Genomic DNA, 20,864 nt, shown 5'->3' with positions numbered 1-20,864 from the left:
AATGGCCTTGATTATTACTTTACAGAGGCTGGAGCATGAGAAGAGAGGAAAGCTACAAAAAATTATAAAGCCCCCATAGTTCTGTACTGTTGTTTCTTCAGCAAATCTTCAACTTTTCATACCAAGACTCAACCAGAGCTGTGAGAGCACAGGGACACATTTTTGGTATCGCTGTTTATCCACCGAGGGATACAAAGCAATCACCTTACCTCATGAAAGACTAGAAAGTTGGGTTTTTAAGTCAGGGACGTGAAAGAAGTGGGCTGTAGTCCACGAAAGCTTATGCTCTAATAAATTTGTTAGTCTCTAAGGTGCCACAAGTACTCCTGTTCTTTTTGCGGATACAGACTAACACGGCTGCTACTCTGAAAACTGCAATCTTTGAAGCTCAGATTTGGTTCAGAATGTTCAGTAGGTCTGAAGCTATTTCCTCCTGACCTTTTCCTTGGTGACTTAAAAACTGAAGTACTGTTAGGATACATTTTTGCAGCGTGTGTGGAAGGACCTTCTCCAGTGTACTAGCTGAGGGACAGGACAGAGACATACTAGGGCTTTGTTTTGGGAGGGCCATTTAGGAGAGTGGAGGAATTAGAAGCAAGGCCTCAGTTCGCAGTACAAGGACATATTGCTAAATGCTTCTCAGGCTGAAGAGAACTGCTTAATATCCTAGATTGCACGGCTCTGTTTGACACCGTCATTTAACCAGTGTAATTCTAATAATTTCTTTAAACTCTTACTTAGGTAGAGATATGCAATGACTGTTAGTTGATTCTTCTCTTAGGGCTACAATGTGTCCTGCACTGAGGGGAGGGGCAGTGCAGAGCTGCTCTGTACCAGTGTGAATCAGTGGAGGCATTCTAACTTGGTAACACAGGATTCAGCGGGTATCCTGCTAGCTCTGTAGTTCTGACTGGAGCAGAAGAGGATGGGTTTAAAGGTCTTCAGATGTCTACCTAGTATCTTTGGCATACGAAGACAGCTACCTAAAATATACTGTAAATGGATGCTCCCACGTTGCAGGGTCAGAATCTGATAACCTCTAAATTAGAAAGATTGACACTTATTTATTTCACTTAGTTTAGTCTCGTGGCCAGCTGTTTCTATTGTTTCAGACAGCTTGATGGACATTGCCTAAGAAACCCTAGACTTCATGTTATACGAGTGTCCCACAGTTAGAGCTAAACGTATAACTTCTCTTCAGAAGAGTTTACAGTGAGGGAATGTCTGGGCTCCAGGAGTCCCCTCCTCCTAACACTCAGTGATAATGATCACTAAAAGATTAAAGATTAATGGTATCTACAAAAAACGAACTCACTCTAGAAAGTTCACAAGCAACAAAAGTTGCAGTTACAGCAAAAGTCAAAAATGCTGATTGCACAGCATGATTTAGAATTAAGACAATGCAGCTAAAATCCATCACAACCTTCTGGTTGGCATTTCATTTGTCTGGTGTGTTCTTCCATGAACCTGCTATTGAAAAAAGCCAATTGGAGCAACAGAATCTCAACCTTTCAAAGCCTTCAGGGAGGATAGCATTCTAGTAGTTTTGTTAGCAAAAACATAAATTTGGCCTACAAACAACTTGCGGTGAAAAGAGCTCCTACTTTAGGGTCATTTTAAGTAAGTGAATTGAAAAAACATGGCCACTATCTACAGAATAGCAAAACATTGGTTTACATTATAAAATAAATGGTTTGCAGATAGTAAATTGTACTTAAAAAAATTAGTCTGAAATATAAGCAAGCGTGCAGATTGGATTGGCAAAATGTTAGCTTCAGGGAGAGAGTTTGCCTGTTTCACAGTGTTTGGATACATAAGGGCAGACAGAATGCTGGTCTTTCCACCTCTTGAGTGAAAGGGTGTTGGTGGCTAACTTTGCCCAGGTAATCCATGCTCCAAAGAGGTAATGCTTGGGCAGGGTGATAGCCAGCATTCTGTCATCTGCACGCCAAGGGTATGTCTACACTGCAGTTAGACACCCATGGCTGGCCCGTGCCAGCTGACTCCGGCTTGTGGAACTCATGTTAAGGGGCTGTTTCATTTGCAGCATAGATGTTTGGACTTGGCCTGGAGCCTGAGCTCTGGGACCCCTCCTACCTCACAGGATCCTAGAGCCCGGGCTCTGGCCCAAGCCTGAATGTCTATACCCAGGGCTTAATTTGTAATGAAAGAGGTGCTGGGGCTCACCAATATTTTTACATTCATAACTGATGCAGCAAGCCCAGCGGTGCCGGGGCTATGAACTGCCCAGCCTAGAGGTCCTGAGACTCAGTCCTGGCAAGCCCTGGCACAAATTAAACATTGTCTATACCACAGTTAAACAGTCCCTTAGCCCAAGCCCTGCAAGCCTGAGTCAGTTAACATGGGCCAGCCACAGGTTTGGAACAGCAGTGTAGACATACCCAAAAAGGCCTGTGCTTGGTGGAGAACACACCATACTTCTAAAGCAGTGTAACACTCTCTAGGCATGTTCTTTCCCATCCATACCCCCAGAGTCAATCCTCCCACATCAACATTCCACAGGCAGACTTCCTCCAGCTATTGCCACAGATACAGGCAGCTTCACAAACACCCACCCCAAGCCTCTGGTTTTGGAAGCCTAAATAAAGTCTCCATGGCCATCAAACTTAGATGAAGTAAGATGCATGAGGCCCTCATCCTCTTCCAACCCTCCTGTAAGTGGGGCTGAAGCAAAGGTGGCAAGTCAGTTTGTCTACATGCAGAAACCCTGAATGAATGGAGGCCAGCGATGCCACATGGATTGCACAGGCCTGAAGCTTTCGCCGCTCTAACAAACTACTAAACAAATTCACATTTTAAAACGCCTTACGGTATCCATCTTTCCTTTTTTCTCTTTCCCTTTCCCTTTCTTCTTCTTCTTCTTCTTTTTCCCTTTTTCTTTTTTCCCCTTTTCTTTGGTTTGTTTCTTTACAGCTGCTTCTTCTTCTTTAGCAGCCAGCTCGGCAGCAACCTGGGAGAGATCAAAGTAACACACACCATTATCTTGATGTTTTTAAATATAAGGAATATTAAAGTATTAGGAAGCAGGATAAGGGATGTTTCTGCCAAATTGAAATACATTTTCACTTTCAGAATGGGTCATGGTTTGATATTTCTCTCCCTCCTTCAGTTTCACGTTCTTGTGCTTTTTTTCATTATTTGATCTCTATTTTCAACTATTTGCTAAGTGGCTGTTAGTGAGTATAAATGGACTGATTTTATTTATTTTACGTGTCAAAAATATAATGATAAGCACCCAGTCTGTGCTCTGGACATCTACCTCAATGGTTAAAACCACAAAATCAGCAAATGATTTCCCATAAATGTATCCACCTCAACCCACTCCCTTTACAACAGCCTTAGAGAAGAGAGGTAAAAGATGGGCTTTGTAGTGTGCCCAGAAGGCTACCACATCTGGGTTTTGGCAGACGCAGGGGGTTGGGAGAGCAAGTCTCAAAGCACTGAGAACACCCTGCATGGCGCCCTCTTTCATTTACATTGAGGAAGCTCCCGCTCGAGAACTTCTGGTTAGATCGGGGTGGCAATATACTGTGGAAGAGGGGTGATTTCTGAGGTAACTAGGTCCCAAACCATTCAGGGCTTTATAGACTGAAACAACATCTTGAATTCCACCCAGAGCCATAACATATCAGTGGGCCCAGAAGCAAGAAAAAGATGCATAACCTAGACCCCTTCTAGTCTTGGACTCGCCTCAGAATTTGGCCCAGTGTTTCCAAAGCAGATTGATTTTATATAGATGGAATTTGAGATGTTTCCTTTAGGGATGTAGTGGATGTCTAGCTTCAATATCTGGCTGAATATAGGACCCCCTTGGAAATGGTATTTGTCTGATGCCAAACACTATATAGGACCATACACTCAGCGGTCCAGATTGTCAACTGGTATAGCTCTGTTAAAATCAATAGAGCCAATTTCCGACAGCTAAGGACTTGGCTCGTTATATTTTACTAGTTGTAAAGGTGTTGGGTCTTAATTCTTTCTTTATGCCATTCTCTCTCCCCTTGCCTCCTTTTATTTCCCACTCTCATGCATACGTTTTATATACAACTATTTGCCTTCTATATCATTCTTTCTATGAGTCTCTCTCTCCCCCTTTATATTTTCTTTCCTGTCCCCACGTTTTTCATTTTTAATAATTCCTTTCCCCCCTCCCCTATATTCATTTCTTTACTGGCTCTGAGTACCCTCCATACTCCCTTCATCCCCCTAGTTGAACTCTCGGGACAAAAAGGGGCATCGGGGCCCTGCTTTCCCAGAGCTGAACTCCCAGAGACGCCAGACATCATTTGGGGCCTTGCCTCAGGCTTGCCCCGGACAATCACCTTGCTTGTTTTCTCCATCTTGATAGTGTTCCTACTGTCCAGTGTAAATTGGTGGAGTTCATGGCTCTCTAATCTGGCTGTTACAATGCTTCTGCAGTGTGCTGAAATCTAGGCCTGCTGCTCATTCCAAAAATACATTGTTGCAACGTGTTTTACAAGGCATTTTGCAATGTGTAATCCTAGACTTCCGTCAGCTTGAGCTACTTTTTGGCTTCAAAAAGGTATTGAAAAACTGACTTGCTATAGCTAAATAGAAGCATTTCATCCAAAAATTCAACTAAATATTTGCAAAGCCAAATTCTGATACAGCCTTACATGTACAGTAGGAGTAAAGCAAGGGCAACTACAAACAAAGAGTAACTATTTAATGGAATGCTGTCAGATTGGAAGGAGGTCTCAAGGGGATTCCACAGTGATCCATTCTGAGTCTGGTGTTATTTAACATTTTTATTAATGACCTGTATGTAGGAATAGAGAGCACACTGATCAAATTTGCTGACGACACAAAGCTGTGGCAGGGGAGGTTACAAACACTTAAGAGGATAGAGCTAAAATTCAAAGGGATCTTGATAAATTGGAGAACTGGGCTATAGAAAAGAAAGTGAAATTCAACAAAGACAAAGATACTATTTTCTTCTCTAATATAGAATGGAGGATCACTGCTGAGAAGGCTCTGGGAGTTGTGGTGGATCACAACCTCAACATGAGTCAACAATACAATGCTGCTGCAAAAAAGCAAATGCAATCTTGGGTTGCATTAACAGAGACATAGTATACAAGTCATGGGAGGTGATACTACCGCTCTACTCGGCGCTGGTTTGGCCTCAGCTAAAGTACTGTGTCCAGTTTTGGTAAACAATGTCTAAAAAGGATATAGAGAAACTGGAAAGGATCCAGAAGCGAGTGACAAGGATGATCAAAGGGATGGAATGCAAGCCATATGAGCAAAGGTTATGTTTAATTTGGAAAAGAGGCGATTAAGCAGGGGACATGATAGCAGTCTTGAAATATTTGAAAAGCTGCCATAAGGAGATGGAGAAAAATTATTCTCTCTTGCCACAGAAGGCAGGAAAAGAGGCAATGGGTTCAAACTACAGCATGGAAGATTTAGATTAAATCTCAGGAAAAACTTCCTAACTATAAGAACAGTAAGGCAATGGAACAAACTATGCAGGGAAGTAAGGGAAGCTCCTTCATTGGAGGTTTTCAAAAGGAGGCTGGATAGCCATCTGTCTTGGATGGTTTAGACACAACAAATCCTGCTTCTTGGCAGGGGGTTCGACTTGATGACACTTGCAGTCCCTTCTAACCCTATAGTTCTATGATTTTATGATTCTAAGGGAAAAACCAGGCAAAAAGGAGGAGTCCTAATAGGAAGCACCAAAGACAGGCTCATACACAAAGGCACCCCAAGAGAGGGTATTAAGGCTCAAATTTATCAAGGAAAAGCAGGTTATTTAAAAGTGCCCAAACATATGAGTCATCACAATCAAGCATTTATTTGCAGTGATCTTGCTATTTTTGTTTGCAACATAGGCAATGTTAGTCCCTTATAGCAGGACTAGGGTGACCTTACATCCTAGTATAAGGGGCTTTGTCTTATATACGCCTGAAAAAAAAAGTGTCCTGATTTTCCACACTTGCTATCTGGTCACCTGAAACAGGACTAGCATGAAACTCAAAGGAAGAAGATGACATTTCCCATCATGAATGGTAATGTCCCAGATGGATGGAACTGTATAAAATGTTAGAACAATATTTATAGACAATGTTGGAGATTTAATTCTCATGTCAGGTAACCAGTGGTAATGATGAAATACAAGCTCTGTGACTCTGGTGTTTAATTGCAAAAATACATTTTTAAAATGCTGACAACACAGGAAAAAATAAAATAGGGAAGACAAAATATTTCTAAGGCTAAAACAAACATATCTATAACAGTAAAATATATTTTCTGAAGAATGCCTTTTAAAGATGCATTAAAGATCTCACAGTGGAAAGAAAGGGAGGAAAATAGACATATCTATACATTGCAATCATTGGAATCTCATTAGTGGATTTCCCCAAGCATTTCAGTATCTTACATTTAATTAAATATGGTAATTCAAACCCCAAGCACCATTCAGTCATATCTTGCGTTGATAAGCAGTGAAGCATTTCATTCTTCTGGATAGATTAATAGAATGACTAGAGTTCAAAATGGGTTTTTATTGTCCCAGCTGGGCTGTTGTATCCAAAACCAACAGAGGTACTCAAAAGTTCTTCCTAACTGAAGTGGTAGTACGATTCCAGAGGTCCAAACTACTTCCACCTCCATTCCCTGCTCTGGCTGGTAACTAAAGGATAACTGTAACCATTTACAAACAACTCTGGAGTAGGTCTATTTAGTGAGAATTTCTGTAACTCTGCCTGAAAGTTACCAAATATTTTTATTTTAGGCAGCACTTCTGAGTTCTATTGGCATTATTTTAAAAGTAAAGTATCTTCAGACTATGATTAAAGATAGATATTTGTTTTATAAATGTGAATAATGTGATATCGAAAGAGATTGAACAGACTTTCTGTATTCATCAGCCTGCTGTCATGGTATTGAATTATTGTTCTTCTGTCTTGTTTGGCCCCATTTTATAACGGTGAAAAATAAGAATCTTGGTTGAGATTTTCAAAGCTGAATAGGGGATTGCCACACAATTAATGGTGCAAGAGTGATCATCTCTCGCTTTACCTGGAGACCTAGGGACTCTGCACTGAGTGAGTGACTCTTCTAATCCTTGGTGTGAATGGGCCTAGACTAGTCACTCATCCAGATACAGGACTACATTGATGCCTGAGATGAGCATTAACCACTGCCAGCTGCTTGATAAATACTGTTGTTGCAGTAAAAAAGCTAAAAGGATTGTGCTATTAATGGTCAGCACCACCACATAAGAACAGATGTATCTGCTCTGAGCTAGTCTGATGGCTCTGTGAAAGCAGGCACTTTGTGAACTGAGTTTCTCAGATCAGTCTTTAGAGGAAAGTGGAATGAACAGTAGTGACAAATGGACATGGGGGATCAAGACCCCAAACAGAGTGTAGCCATATTCAGGGCGGAGTTTACCTATCTCTAATAGACATCCAGGGGTGCCAAAAGGTCTCATGTCAGAAGGTCTCATTGCACTGAAACTGTGAAGCAGTGACAGAAATTATTGTCAGTATGTGGAACCTGAACTCTCTGAAGAAGCTGTTCAGTTTCCAGAGGTTAATAATGGCACAAAGAGCTTCTTTCCTCTTCCATATGAGGAAGTACCATGAATAGAAGCCTTTCCCTCGGTATTTCTGAGATGCTACTTCTACAGCCCTACTCCCACTCTGCTCTGAGCAGTTCTTCATGAGAGAGATTCCTGGAAAGAATGGAGGGGAACATTGGGATGTGGCATAGAGAGGAACTTGATTGCCTATCCACGCTGAATGGTCTATAGTACCCAGCGGTCCATAGTAATTCCACTTTAGGCTACTAGAAAATCAAGTAAACCATCCCCAAAAGGAGAGGGAAAGGAACTGGAAGTTAAAACTAGTATTGGGTTCCTAAGCAACCCATGATATCTGCAGCCTTTCTCCTGAAGGAAAGCATGTTGGAAAAAGCCGTTCTTTTCTTGAAATGTTTTAGATTGTCCTTCCAATTCTGATGTTGCCAAGGCCTCCTCTTCTGGGATTGATGTTGGAAACCTGAAAACACCCGGTAAGGTTTCTGATACTGGATAGAAGATGAAACAATCAAGCCAGAAAAGAAAGACAGAAGTAGTCCCAGAAACCTAGAGGCACAATTTTCCTAGTTTCTTGTCCATTTTGAGGCTGAAAAGACCTTCCCTTCCTAACAGGAGGTCCTCCACACAGGCCTAGAGGCCTTGACTACTCACAGGTTGCATCAGTTTTAATTAAAATAAATATTTAAATTGCTGTAGTTAAGTCAGAGCAAACCCCTTAAACTGAGCTAGGAGTAACAATTCAAATTGCTGATTCCAGTGTATGAGTCAGTGTGTCCAAAAATCCTAATGCACGTGTAGAAATTACTTGAATGCTAATGTGCTACTAAGCCACTAGATCCTCAGGAAACTGGTTGATTAAAGGCAGCATCTTTCCTGAAGGTGAAACTGGCACCTAGTCAGTAACTGGCCAAGCAGATATTTTGAATAGACTTTCCTCCCCCTAATAAATGTAAATCTCTTTGGCATCCTTCTTGATGAGAAGGCCTGACCTGCCTTGGACTTCTCATCCCTTCATTGACTGACACCACCAGTGAACCAGGAATAAGATGGGGTAGGAAATAATGCTGCTGTGGCACCTGAGAAAGGCAATCTACCTCTTAAATGGGGAATCTTAGATTTATAGTACGTAATGAAGAGCCAGTTTTGCAAAGGTATTTAGGTACCTAAAGATGCAATAGGTGCCTTGTGGGATTTCCAAAAATGCCTAAGTGAGTTAGGTGCCTAACTCCCATTCACTCTCATTGGCCCAGTGAATATTTTATTATGTATACACAGTAGAACAGCTCCAACAGGAGAGATTGAGAGGTACCTGCCCCAGAATACCCCATAGCACAGTGGTTAAGGCATTCTCCTGGGAGACATAAGTTCAAATCCCTGCTCCACATCATTTCCCCCCTTCCCCCCTGGTTTTTCATGAAAAACCACTAACCTGGCCTACGTGCCTAACTCCAGGAGGTTTATGGCTGTGAATGCCAAGTAGAGGGAGGCTTCTAACTACTTTGGAGGGGTGGGGCTTAGGCCATACCCCTCTCCTCGGCTCACCGTGCTGATTTGTGTGAATCCCTGTCTCCGTGCATTGTACAGGGACCCTGGGCCTGAACTCAGGCTTGTGAATTCCACTAGGTGGCAAGGTGCTTAAAAGCCAGGCATTGCAGCGCCTAACTCCCCCTTGTAAATCCCACCCTCAGTGACTTGCCCACATTCATCCTGTGATAGCACAGGGATTGCCTGACTCCCAGGTGAGTGCCCTACAACTGGACCATCCGTTCTTTGTCTTGTCTTTGTTGTATGTAACGTCCAGACCCCTGTTAACGCTTCTCTTGCTTAAATAAACTAAATTACAGGTCCTTTTATATGCTGGATATTTCTGTTAAGGTGGTGCCATCGTACGTCAGTTATTCGTGGTACTTAGGCTAAGCATATTTCCATTAAGTGTGGCAGACCTGGAAGCCTCAAAATCCCATCATACTACTTGGAGGTAACACTTTGGATTCACTCCCTTTGAGAAATGAATTCCCTTAGCTCCCTTTAAGTTTGTTTCCTCTTGGCAAGGCATGTTTACACTCCAGTGTGCATTTACAAACAAAACCTAAGCTTTTAAACCTTTAAAAGCAGCCACAGGGATTTGTACCTTGCAGGAATGGATCCAAGATGATGAGTGGGATTTTGTGGGTCTCCCTGGACTTTGCAAAGTCTTAGTTTGTTTTGAGGGTCTGCCACACTTTGTGATCAATGGCAGATTAACACTTGTCTTTAGTTTTGCAGACACTGTTCAAACCTGGTTTAACTCACAAGCACAGCTAGCTTAGTGGTTTGGCTACTCCCCAGTAAACACTTGAACCTTTGGGTGCCTTGGTTTCTGTGTGGTTAACTTGAGATACTTAGGCCCTGATGTTCTGGGGTGCATGATCAGCACCTCTGAAAATCGCCCAAGGTTTCTTAAGTTGGACACCCATAATTAGTGGGAAATGTAGAAAATCTGGGCCTATGTAATTTGGCACAATTTTCAGTCTGTGTTCACTGCCTGAACCTTTTGTGAGCAGTGTGTTGCAGGTCAGGATTAAGTGCATTTGCAGAGCTGGCTATAGGAAGCGATTGTTCTATAGAAACTCCAGAATCTGTCTTTCACACTGTAGGTATTACAGTTCAAAGTATTAATTAACAAGTGAACAGAACATTCCATATGGGGTGTATGTGAATGTTTCAATATAGGGTTACATTAACACATACAAAAACAATGTGGTTCAAGATACCTTGGTCAAATATGACGTAACTTTCCAACCTGAGTCTTTCCTAGGTATAATGGGGTTATCTAAAGCATTGCTATTTATACCTGTACAAACTGACTGTCTGAATAGATGAACTATTTTAGTTTCATGGTGCTGATTAATAATAATTATGATAATTTGTATTGTGGTATTGCAAATAGTCTCCAGTCAGGATGACGCACATGTGTTTGCACAGGAGACAGCACATCATTCCCCTTCCCCCCGCCCCCATTACTGTCTGCACATTATAAAGCTGAAATTACAGTAATTCAGAACTGACTTTCTATTCTTGACACATACATTTAATTTGCAACCAGAAATCCCAGGAAGCAGATTCTTTCATTTCTTAAGCTTCTGAATGTTGGAAGTAATTGGAGGGAGGATGTGATTTCTAGACAGCAACTGTAGTGGGTTATTTCTAGTGAAGCGTCATTTATTAAGAAGGATTAATTGCAGAAACAAATTGTTATTTTGTTGGCAGTAGTATAAAAGCAAAGGCAAATACTGTCTTCATAGAAGGATATAAAAGACGGGATAAAAATCTGAAACAGATGCAGTAAGATTATATTGATTTTCACCAAAATCTTAAATTATTTCCTTAAGGGACAAAAACCTCTTATCAACAAAGAAATCATATATTTTTCACTAAATAAATAACCAGAGAATTTCCTATGGGGACACCTTTTGCACACTTTATTTTTAACTATTATTATTATTAATATTTTTTATTATTTATATTTCACCTTGTTAAATATATGCACAAAATTACCCTCAAAGTACAAAAGCATAGTTTGTATAGAAGTACCAGGCTATATTATAAAGTCAAATAAGGTCATAGTCATCAAAGGAGAAAAAAATATTGAATGTATACTAATGTAGCAACGGTTTGTGAAATGATAAATTTTTATTTTATTTTCCCTGAAGTGTCTTTACCCAAGGCTTTATCAAATGTTCACTTTTAAATACAATCCTGTCTTCATTTTTCATAGAGTTTAACTGGATAGTAACCAACCTATTCACAGAAGGTAATACATACAAGAGGTGAAGTGCTGGCCCCGTTGAAGTCAATGGCAAAACTCCCATTGATTTATATTACCCCGAATACCAGAGTTGAACACAAACAATTGCATAGTAGTTGTTCTTCCGGCATCAACAGTATGTTGAGTCAGACAAACACAAGATCCTTTACTTGTATATTTGACCGTCAGGTAACAAATTCATTAACATACTTCAGTATCCCCTCTATAGGGCAAACAGATTCTGAATATCTGAGAGAACATGGGTCATATTCTGATCGCAATTATACTGATCTTAAGGAGAAAAATGGAGGCAGCAATTTTGTCAAATCAGATAATTTTGATAATGTTGCCAGCAGAAATAGGTGTATTTTTCTTCTGTATTGTTTTCGTTTAGGGCAAGGAGAAAGCAGATAGTAAAACAATCTCTCAAGCTGTTGTTCCAGGTTTTAGAATTCCTATATTTATAATGTAGTGATGAAGCAGACGCCCAAGAAATATAGCAAAATAAATGAAGACAGGAATTAAAAATGGGGGGAAAAAAACCATACTCCAAAATCTACTGCAAATCGGTATTGCTCGGTGGTACCATTTCTCTTCATATTTTCTTTTTGAATTTTGTTTGTTCTTTTTATTGGCAGGGGCAGGTCTAATTATCCTCATGTCCCCTGAAGCCATCTCTAATAATAAGCAATACCTGCTGGGCAGCTCCCCGCTGCTTAGAACAGCCTACAAAGCTCTCTTGACTCCGGCATCTGTTTCTACTTTAAAACCTGAAAAACGTAACGGACTGTTTTTCCTCATTCTGTCTGGGACTGAACAACAGTGAGGTTTAGATAGAGACTGGCAGGCTAACCCTAGCAAATTGTAAGCTAGAGTATGCCAAACTTCAGTTTTGGTGAGACCCACTTCTTATCATTTTCCTTATTCTGAGCAAAGTAACTGACATTGAGAGCACTCTACCTTAGGCAAGGCAAGTCAATATTTACACAATATTTACAGCCAGTCTGGTTCACTCGGTGGGTCAAATTCTACTATCATGTACAGGAGTTCCCAAGGTTATTTCCCCAACAGATTCATCATCCAGCTAAGGTCACTTTTGATGGAGGAAATGGCTCTGAGTGCCAATCTCTGCCTTTGCTGTGCCAACTGAGCTTAATCACATTCTCCATGTGACACCTTGATGGTCAAGGAAAGAGATTACAAGCTGCTTTGATTAGTCAGAGGGTCCAGAAAAAGGTTTTAACAGGAAAAGCAACTGAGAGGGGTTGCAAAAAGGTGTCAGATAAACTAAGCCTCTTCCCTCACTTTAACTTAAACCTTTTTATTGGTCAGTGGCAGTAAATTAAAGCAACTTAAGCCTGGTGTATATTAGAAACCTTTATCTGGTTTAACTAAATATTTTAAAATCAATGTACTTAGACTAGTGCAAACACCTAATGTAGAGACATACGAGTCCTTACTTAAAATGATTTAGCTTAATTTGGTAATTTACTGATGCGAACTAAACTTCTTAAAACCAGGTTTAAAATGGATTAAATCTACATTGGGGGTTTGCATCAGTCTAATTAAATACATTTTAAAAAATTCATTGAGGTAAACTGGTGTAACTCTTCTAAGAGACTTCTTTGCCCTTGACTCCCTTACAATGTGTAATTTACATACTTTATATATCGCCTTAAATGTGGCTTAGTAGCTATATATGCTACATGGGAATTAATCTCTGCTTATAAAGGCAAAGGAGTAATGGAAACACTAAATTTACTTGCTTAAGAAAGTAAATAAGGAAGTGTTATTTCCTCCTTCTCATAGCACAAGAGCTAGGTTTCACCAAATGAAATTAATAGGCAGCAGGTTTAGAACAAACAAAAGGAAGTATTTCTTCACACAACGCACAGTCAACTTGTGGAACTCTTTGCCAGAGGATGCTATGAAGGCCAAGACTATAACAGGGTTCAAAAAAGAACTAGATACATTCATGGAGGATAGGTCCATCAACGGCTATTAGCCAGGATGGGCAGGGATGGTGTCTCTAGCCTTTGTTTGCCAGAAGCTGGGAACAGGCGACAGGGGATGGATCACTTGATTATCTGTTCTGTTCATTCCCTCTGGGGCACCTGGCACTGGCCACTGTCGGTAGACAGGATACTGGGCTAGACGGACCTTTCGTCTGACCCAGTATGGCCGTTCTTATGTAGTTTGAGCACATAGCCACTGCCATCCCAATAACAAGTTTAACCAAAAAATTTTAGACCAGTGGAGCCCATTGCTATAAAATCTCAGTGTGGACACTTTTGTTTCAACCTCTAAGCATTTTATCCCTTTTTGAGAGGGGAGAAGCATTAAAATACCTGGTCTGGGGTTTTTTGAGAAAAAATCGCAGTTGAACCTCCCTCCTCTTCATTAGGGTAGTCAGGAAACTTGCCTGTAATATGCCTGCATGCAAAACAAAAGAAGAGTCAATTAAAATACAACACCTGCCAATCCTATTAACCTGATAACACCAATGTGTTATGGAGTATCATCCCATCCCAACACACTCAAGATTGAAGGAATAACATCACCTTCTAAGGCAGATATTCACTCAGCAAATTCATTGTCTTTCTGTTATGTTTGTACAGTACCTTGTCTATGATTGGAGTAATTAATTACCACTGCAATAAACATAAGAAATAAAAATACATCCATTATAATTGCAGGCACTTTGCTTGCTTGCACACTGAACAATTTCTATTTGCACATGTATAAATAGCATCAGATGGAAAAACTGGTTCCCTGCATTTGCAATAAATCAACATACATGTGAAAAAGGATTTTCTCACTTATACTACAAACAGTTTTTAGAGGCCAGTTGAAAAATGGCCCTTAGAACCAAAAGAGAAGCATAGATCAACTGTTCTGTTTAATGTTAGGTCACATTTGATTTTACAAACATGTTTTATCTCTAAGATAAGTAAGGATTCATTCAAATTTTTGACTCAGTGAAATAGTTTAATATTATATTAGATGTAGCTCCTATGTTTAAATAATGCTAAGAATTTGACTTAAAGCTGAAAAAAGCCAGGGCATTAGACATTAAGGTGGTTACTGCTTTCTTATTAATATTAGTTGAAGGGGAAAAAATGACAATGTGAACTAAAGTGAAGAATCAGTTTGAACTCAACCCCTCCAAGTAATTTACTATAAACATGTATTACAAAAATATTTTATTTTGCTATTTTTGTTTACTTTTTATTTAAAAATAATTCATAGATACAAATGAATGTTACTTTCCTGAGAGACAAAACTTCTGTTTCTTGAATAATAGACTAGGCAGGTTTTCAAAAGAGTTAACTGTGAGAGGCATTTTTTTTTGTTAAAAGTTGGTAAAAAGTCTTTTTAAGATAATTAGGGTGTGCTGAAACCAAATATGGTTCTGTATGTTGTGTATAAAGGCCTCACAAACAAAGTAACATGGAAATTGCTGGAGTGTGAATCTTTATTTCCTTTTTGTCTAAGTTTAACATTACAGGAGGGAGGGATAGCTCAGTGGTTTGAGCATTGGCCTGCTAAACACAGGGTTGTGAGTTCAATCCTTGAGGGGGCCATTTAGGGATCTGGGGCAAAAATCTGTCTGGGGATTGGCCCTGCTTTGAGCAGGGGGTTGGACTAGATGACCTCCTGAGGTCCCTTCCATCCCTGATATTCTATAAATCTAAGATCTATACTTCAGTTGGCTCTTAACAAGCAATAGAATGTAATGAAAGTGATCAAATAATATGCACAACCTTTTTATAAAGCCATTGGATTTCAGTTTCTTATTTGCAAGATGCACTAGAAATATTTTAATACGTTATACAACCATGAAAGAGCAACACATAATCTGAAAACACTCATTTTTGAAACAAGTGAAAATATTTCTTGACTAAACCTTAAGTAAACATTTTAATGCACACAAGTTAAGCACACACCTTAATGTACTAGTTCAAGAAACTTTGGTATACAGTGGCAGATAGAATCAGTCTTATTAGGTCACATATTATGTTACAGATATTTTTATCTGATAGTACTGTCCTGGTGAACTGTCACGTACATTGACACAACCTGGTTCCAGTTCTCTGCATTTGCATGCTCCTGTACAAACTGGTTGTGCTGTCCTGCACCTGCATCACTGACTTCTGCACCCTCTTGTGCAGCCACAGAATATTGCCTCCAGGCAATCTACTGGCATTGGTGGCTGTTACATGAACTGTCTTCCGGTTTCCAACCCATTGTCTTTGGAGGAGGAAATACAGGATTTTTGGGCAGTGGGACTGTCTCCAAGCTAGTGACTGGTAGTGAGCTCTCTGCACGTGAACAAAAAGATCCTCACTTGTTGGGGGTAAAGCTTCTGATGACTACATGCAGGGCCAGCTCCAGGCAGCAGCCCACCAAGCTTGTGCTTGGGGCGGCACCTGGAGGGGGGCGGCACGGTGTGGCCCTCTGGCTCCGACCGCCAGGGAGAGCGGGGCCACGGCCGGGCTCACCGCCCTCCCCCCGGTGCTCTGGCCGCCGGGGAGAGCGGAGCCCCGGCCAGGCACTCCGCCCTTCTCCCAGGGCTCCGGCTGCCCTCGCCCCCGGCGCCCTCCCCCCAGCGCTCTGGCCACCCTCCCCTGCCGGCCCTGACTACATGTGTGTGAACAAAATAATGTGCTTTGTCAGTGCTGTGGACCTCTGGCATGCCATACATTTTATAAATAAATTCTTCTGCATTTTTCACCTCCTTTGACTCTAGGTCACATTTTACAAGACGGTTAGAAGCTGATGGTGTTGCTGAAAAACTTTATATGAGGTCTTTTTGCTTTGTCCAGCAATAAAAGAAGTACCGGTCAGGGCATGAAATGGGAGCAGAGTTTCCAGAACAGTGGGTCCATATTGTACTTTCTCACAAATGGCATGAAGAGGAAAGTACTTTGGTTTCATCCAAAGCTGCCTACATGTCATTTTGCTATAGCAACCCCGACCCGGTGTCCCTGGCTGCGACAACCACACTGTCAGCATCATTGTGGACAGTGTAAAATCATTTTTGTGTCTGCTGCTTCCTGATGAGCACACACTTGATTGGTGTCAACTATTGCTGTTGAACACTGTATTTCAGCCTCATCCTGAAATCCACCAGCCAGACTGATGATTTTGTCATACGGTTCTTCTGTCATTAGTTGCTTATATAAAAATGTTTCAAGGTCCTCCTTATTTTCTCGAAGCTCAATGAAATACATCCAGTTACTTGGATGATGCACATATTTGACTTCCACCAGTCTTCGGAAGGGTCTTGTACCTCTTTAGCATTTTTGTGTTGTACTAGGGTTACCATATTTCAATAGTGCAAAAAGAGGACACTCCACGGGACCCTGCCCCAACTCCACCCCTTCCCCAACCCAACTCCGCCCCTTCCCCTGAGCACCCCACATTTCCCCTCCTCCCTCCCACCCCCTGGCTGCTGCTGCGCTGGGGAAGTTGCTTTGGCCCCCGCAGCGGTGGAGAGCGGCAGGAGCTGGGAAAGTTGGAGCCTGGGGAGGAGGCGGTCCCCTTACCATGCCTCCCTATTTTCCCGGACATGTTCAGCTTTTTGGAAATTCCTCCTGGACAGGGATTTGAGGACCAAAAAGCTAGACATGTCTGGGAAAATCCGGACGTATGGTAACCCTACCTCTGACACTCACCTCTCCCTTCCCTGGAGGGACTCCCCTGTCCATACCTGTCCCGGGGCCTTCCTTTAAAGGGGCATCCCCATATCAGCGGGGTCTACTTGGAAAAGATAATATTTACTCCCTTGTGTGGCTGAGCTGGGCTGTGACAATCCAACCCATCATGATAGTACTGTGAGAAATGGGGCACAACACTAACCAAGGCAGTGTCATTTCAGGGACTGTATGGGCCTCAAAATTCAAACAAACAAGCTATATAAAGTCCTTTTCTTTACTGGGAAGCCAAATGGAAGTTTTTCTAGAAGGGTATTTTTAGAAATCTCAGTATAATGACAAATTTCAAGCTCAGTTAAATAACTTTTTTGTGAAATGATGCAGAGCACAATTAGTACAGAGACATGAATAGTGAGAGATCCAAGCTGGTTTGCCTGATATTGTGTAAAAATGTGTGTAACTTTGATATAGAAGGCCTTGCCAAACTAATTATTGAAGCATATGCAACCATCATCGTAGACAGTGACTTGTTTATACTGCTCTATATACTATACCAGTGTTTCTCAATCTGGGAGTCGTGATTTATTTGATAATGTATATGGTAAAAATGAGAAAATAAGCAATTTTTCAGTAATACTGTGCTGTGATACTTGTATTTTTATGTCTGATTTTGTAAGCAAGTAGTTTTTAAGTGAGGGGTACTCAAGACAAATCAGCCTCCTGAAGGAGGTACAGTAGTCTGGAAACATTGACAACCACTGCTCTAATTGACCTGGATCAAGAATGTCTTTGTTTTACTTTCTATTTCTATAGTAAGGCTATTGGGATTTCAGCATTAAAATACAGTCTCAGAAGGATTTTTTGAATCATGTTTTTAAGAAATTTCATAAATGGACCACTGCTTCCCCCAAATTAATGAGTCTGATGGTTCATTTTTTAAGACCAAATCTTCCAAGTATTAGAGTGAGTTGTTTTCCAGAAACCCAAAGGTGGAAGTTAATTAGCAATCTATTAGTGTGTAATACAGTTTATAGTAACAAATAAAAAGAAAGTCACAACTGGTCTAGTCAAATTTGCTTCCTGCCCTCTAGTCAGGGACATATCTCCCTGCTGTCAACAGTTCTCTCCGGAAACAGCAAAAGAAAGATCCCAGATCAATCTATGAAACTGAAAAGGGTATTCCCAGAAACACTGAGAAAATGAATGCCAAGGGCTTTTGTTACACTTTACCAGGGAGCTCAGGAGTGAATGCACCGAACCGAAAACTCACTGCTGCGGAAATAAACACTCAGGGCTAGACTCTGCTTGGAGACAGCAGAAGCTGCTACCATTTGCTGCTCTGAGGGGTACAGTGCCTCACAGAGCTGGGGAAAGGAGGCAAGACCGTGGCTGGCAGTGCAGGAGAGAGTAAGGTGCATCGCTGGCCTCCCCTCTGCGCTGCTATGGTGCCGAGCACCCCCCTCGGCGGGCCCCCCCAGGCGGGCGGGTGAGGTGACACCCCCACGTGCCCCAGGCCGGGCCAAGCCGCGGTGGGGTCCCTGTCCCTTTAAGAGCAGGGCTGGGCTGAGCCGAGCCGAGCCGGCGGGGTGTGTGTGTGTAGCTCCACTCCCGCTGATGCCGGAGCCAGGCTCGTCTCCTGCACTAGCTCCGGGCGAGGCTTTGCTGCGGCTCCCCCAGTGCCCTCGGGCCAGGCCGCCGCACAGCAGGGGCGGGTTGCATGAGGCAGGGCAGGACCCGGTGGGGCCGAGGGCTGAACAGGCCCGGCAGGGGGCTGCTGGAGGGGGGGATCTGGGGCCAGCCCAGGGAGGCAGGAGCAGCACCTGGGGTGCTGGGTGCGTGCAGGGCAGAGCCCCGGGAGAGCTCCGCCCCGCGGCGGGCGAGGGGAGCCTCAGGCAGGGGGAGCCGGGCCACCCGCACCCGGCTCTCATGGCCACTCCATGCTGCTCCCAGTACTGCTTTCCGCCGGCACGGCTGCCCTGTCAGCCGCTTTTGGATCTTTAAATAGCCGTCCAGGGGAAATCCCGGACATTTTTAGCTTTTTACAAATTCCCCTCAGATGGCTATTTAAAGACCCAAAAGCTGGACATGTCCAGGGAAACCCGGACGTATGGTAACCCTAGTTGTACCACCCTTAACAGATTCCTTGTAGGACCTCTCAAGCACAATGTCTATTCTGTGGAACTCTGCTCCAGTCCTAAGTATTGTTTTTACAAATGTCCCTGCAAGGTCTCCAAATGCTTTGGCTACTGATGGCTTTCCTATAGCTTGACCCAAAGCTTGTGTGTCTGTCACAAGACAGCTTCTCCCCGAAGGGGTAACTGTTGGTGGACAGCTGTCTGTACATCACCCAGTACTGCTTTTGTGCTTGTTCTTAGACTGCCGTTTGTGTGTGCTAATGCCAAAGGGACAAGCATTAGCTCATGATTCAAAGTATGTTGCAAATTCGCAGTCCTGCCAGCTTCCTAGGCTGTGATAAGTTGCTGAAGAATATTTCTGTCTGCCTTCATGCTTGAGGCTTTTCCTTTGACTTCTTTCCCTACCTCATGTATCACGGAAAAAGTTGGAGCATTATTTTTTGGTAGTGGATCATAATGTGTACACGTTCAGGTTCTCCCTCTTGTGCCATAAGCCATTTCTTCACAAAGCTTTCCAGTTGCACTAGGATCTATGTCTTCAACAGTGTGTCTTGTATCACTTCAGCAGCCAGATCTTTTGCAATATTTTGCAACGAAAAATATGGTTCCTACCTGGAGAAAATCTTGAACCTCTGAAGTGTTCATAAGAGTGCACTCTCATTTTCTTTGTCTCATTGCTTGCTTGGCTTTCTTGACCCTGTAATGGGTGCACCACTCACCACTCACTGCTAGGGCACCTCCTAGCTGGCTGTTCTGGGGATTAGCTCCTTCCAGGTCTGGTGCCTCCTCACGTGCTCTGCCACCCGCCTCTCTCTCTTTTTCTCTCTCAGAGACTCAGGGTGCTCTGTCTACATGGCTTGGCTGTTTGGCCAGATCACTGTGTGTTTTCCCCTTCCAGAGGGTTATCAAAGCCTCTCCAGTGGCAGTCTTCTTCCTCACTGCCCTGATTGTGCCACTTCCTCAGTGGCTGGTAGGAGAACCCAGGCCTGCCCTCTATTCCAGGTTCAGCTCAGGGACTCTCTAATCAGTGACCAAGGTCTGCAATGTCCCACCTTGCTGCCATTTTCCTGAGCCTTTTCCTACTCGGCCTCTCTCAGGATTTTGCTCCATCACCCTTCTGAATAAACTTTTCCTTCATGGCCTAGATCTCCTTGGGTTTTTACTCTCCTGCTGAGTTTTGTTCCTTCTGAGTGTCCTCCTGACATCCAGAGAGTGGCTGCAGGCTCCTTCACTGCAGCCCCTTTCTATTGCCAGCTTCCTGGGTTCATACTAACCCCATCTGTTCCTTCTCAGCTGGGCTCCTTCATCAATCTGTGGTTACTTAGCCCACCTAATTTCCCTCATCTGTGGCCTATCCACTTAATTGGCCCCTGCTCATCCTCATTAACCCTGCCTAAGCTAGTGTGGGATGAACACCCCATGAAAGATTTGTGAATAAGTTGGTCATCCAAACCAACATGGAACATGGCTCTGGTGTCCACTGTGATAGGGACTCTCGGGTTGTAAGAAAAGGCCCGTCTGCTGAGGGCTGAGTGTTGGCAATGCCTAAAATTCCACCTCCTTTCTTCCCTGTGCCATTAAGCTACTCTTGGCTCTGATCAGGGTCTACTTGGTTGAACTTCTGACATGATCTCTTGACAACAAAGTTCTCTTGCAGGAATTCCTCGAGCACTTCAGCTGGTAGTTGATGCATT

General features: G+C 42.6%; 1 protein-coding gene across 2 annotated transcripts in view; it reads right to left on the bottom strand.

Annotated features, from left to right (window-relative positions):
- Window positions 1-20,864, bottom strand: part of IQCA1 (IQ motif containing with AAA domain 1) — a 160,385-nt gene that overhangs the window by 55,583 nt on the left and 83,938 nt on the right. The window contains exons 7-8 of one of the 2 annotated variants that reach the window (XM_054043911.1): window positions 13,727-13,811; window positions 2,831-2,971 (exon numbers count right to left, since the gene is read on the bottom strand). In XM_054043911.1, the coding sequence (XP_053899886.1) occupies window positions 2,831-2,971; window positions 13,727-13,811 (226 nt within the window). The remainder of the gene's footprint in view (window positions 1-2,830; window positions 2,972-13,726; window positions 13,812-20,864) is intronic. The other variant, XM_054043912.1, reaches the window with a different exon arrangement.

The sequence above is a fragment of the Malaclemys terrapin genome, chromosome 11, assembly GCF_027887155.1.
Source record: "Malaclemys terrapin pileata isolate rMalTer1 chromosome 11, rMalTer1.hap1, whole genome shotgun sequence".
Taxonomy (NCBI): Eukaryota; Metazoa; Chordata; order Testudines; family Emydidae; genus Malaclemys; species Malaclemys terrapin.
The sequence above is the reverse complement of the archived record's forward strand: the minus strand, read 5'-3'. Positions and strand labels throughout refer to the sequence as shown.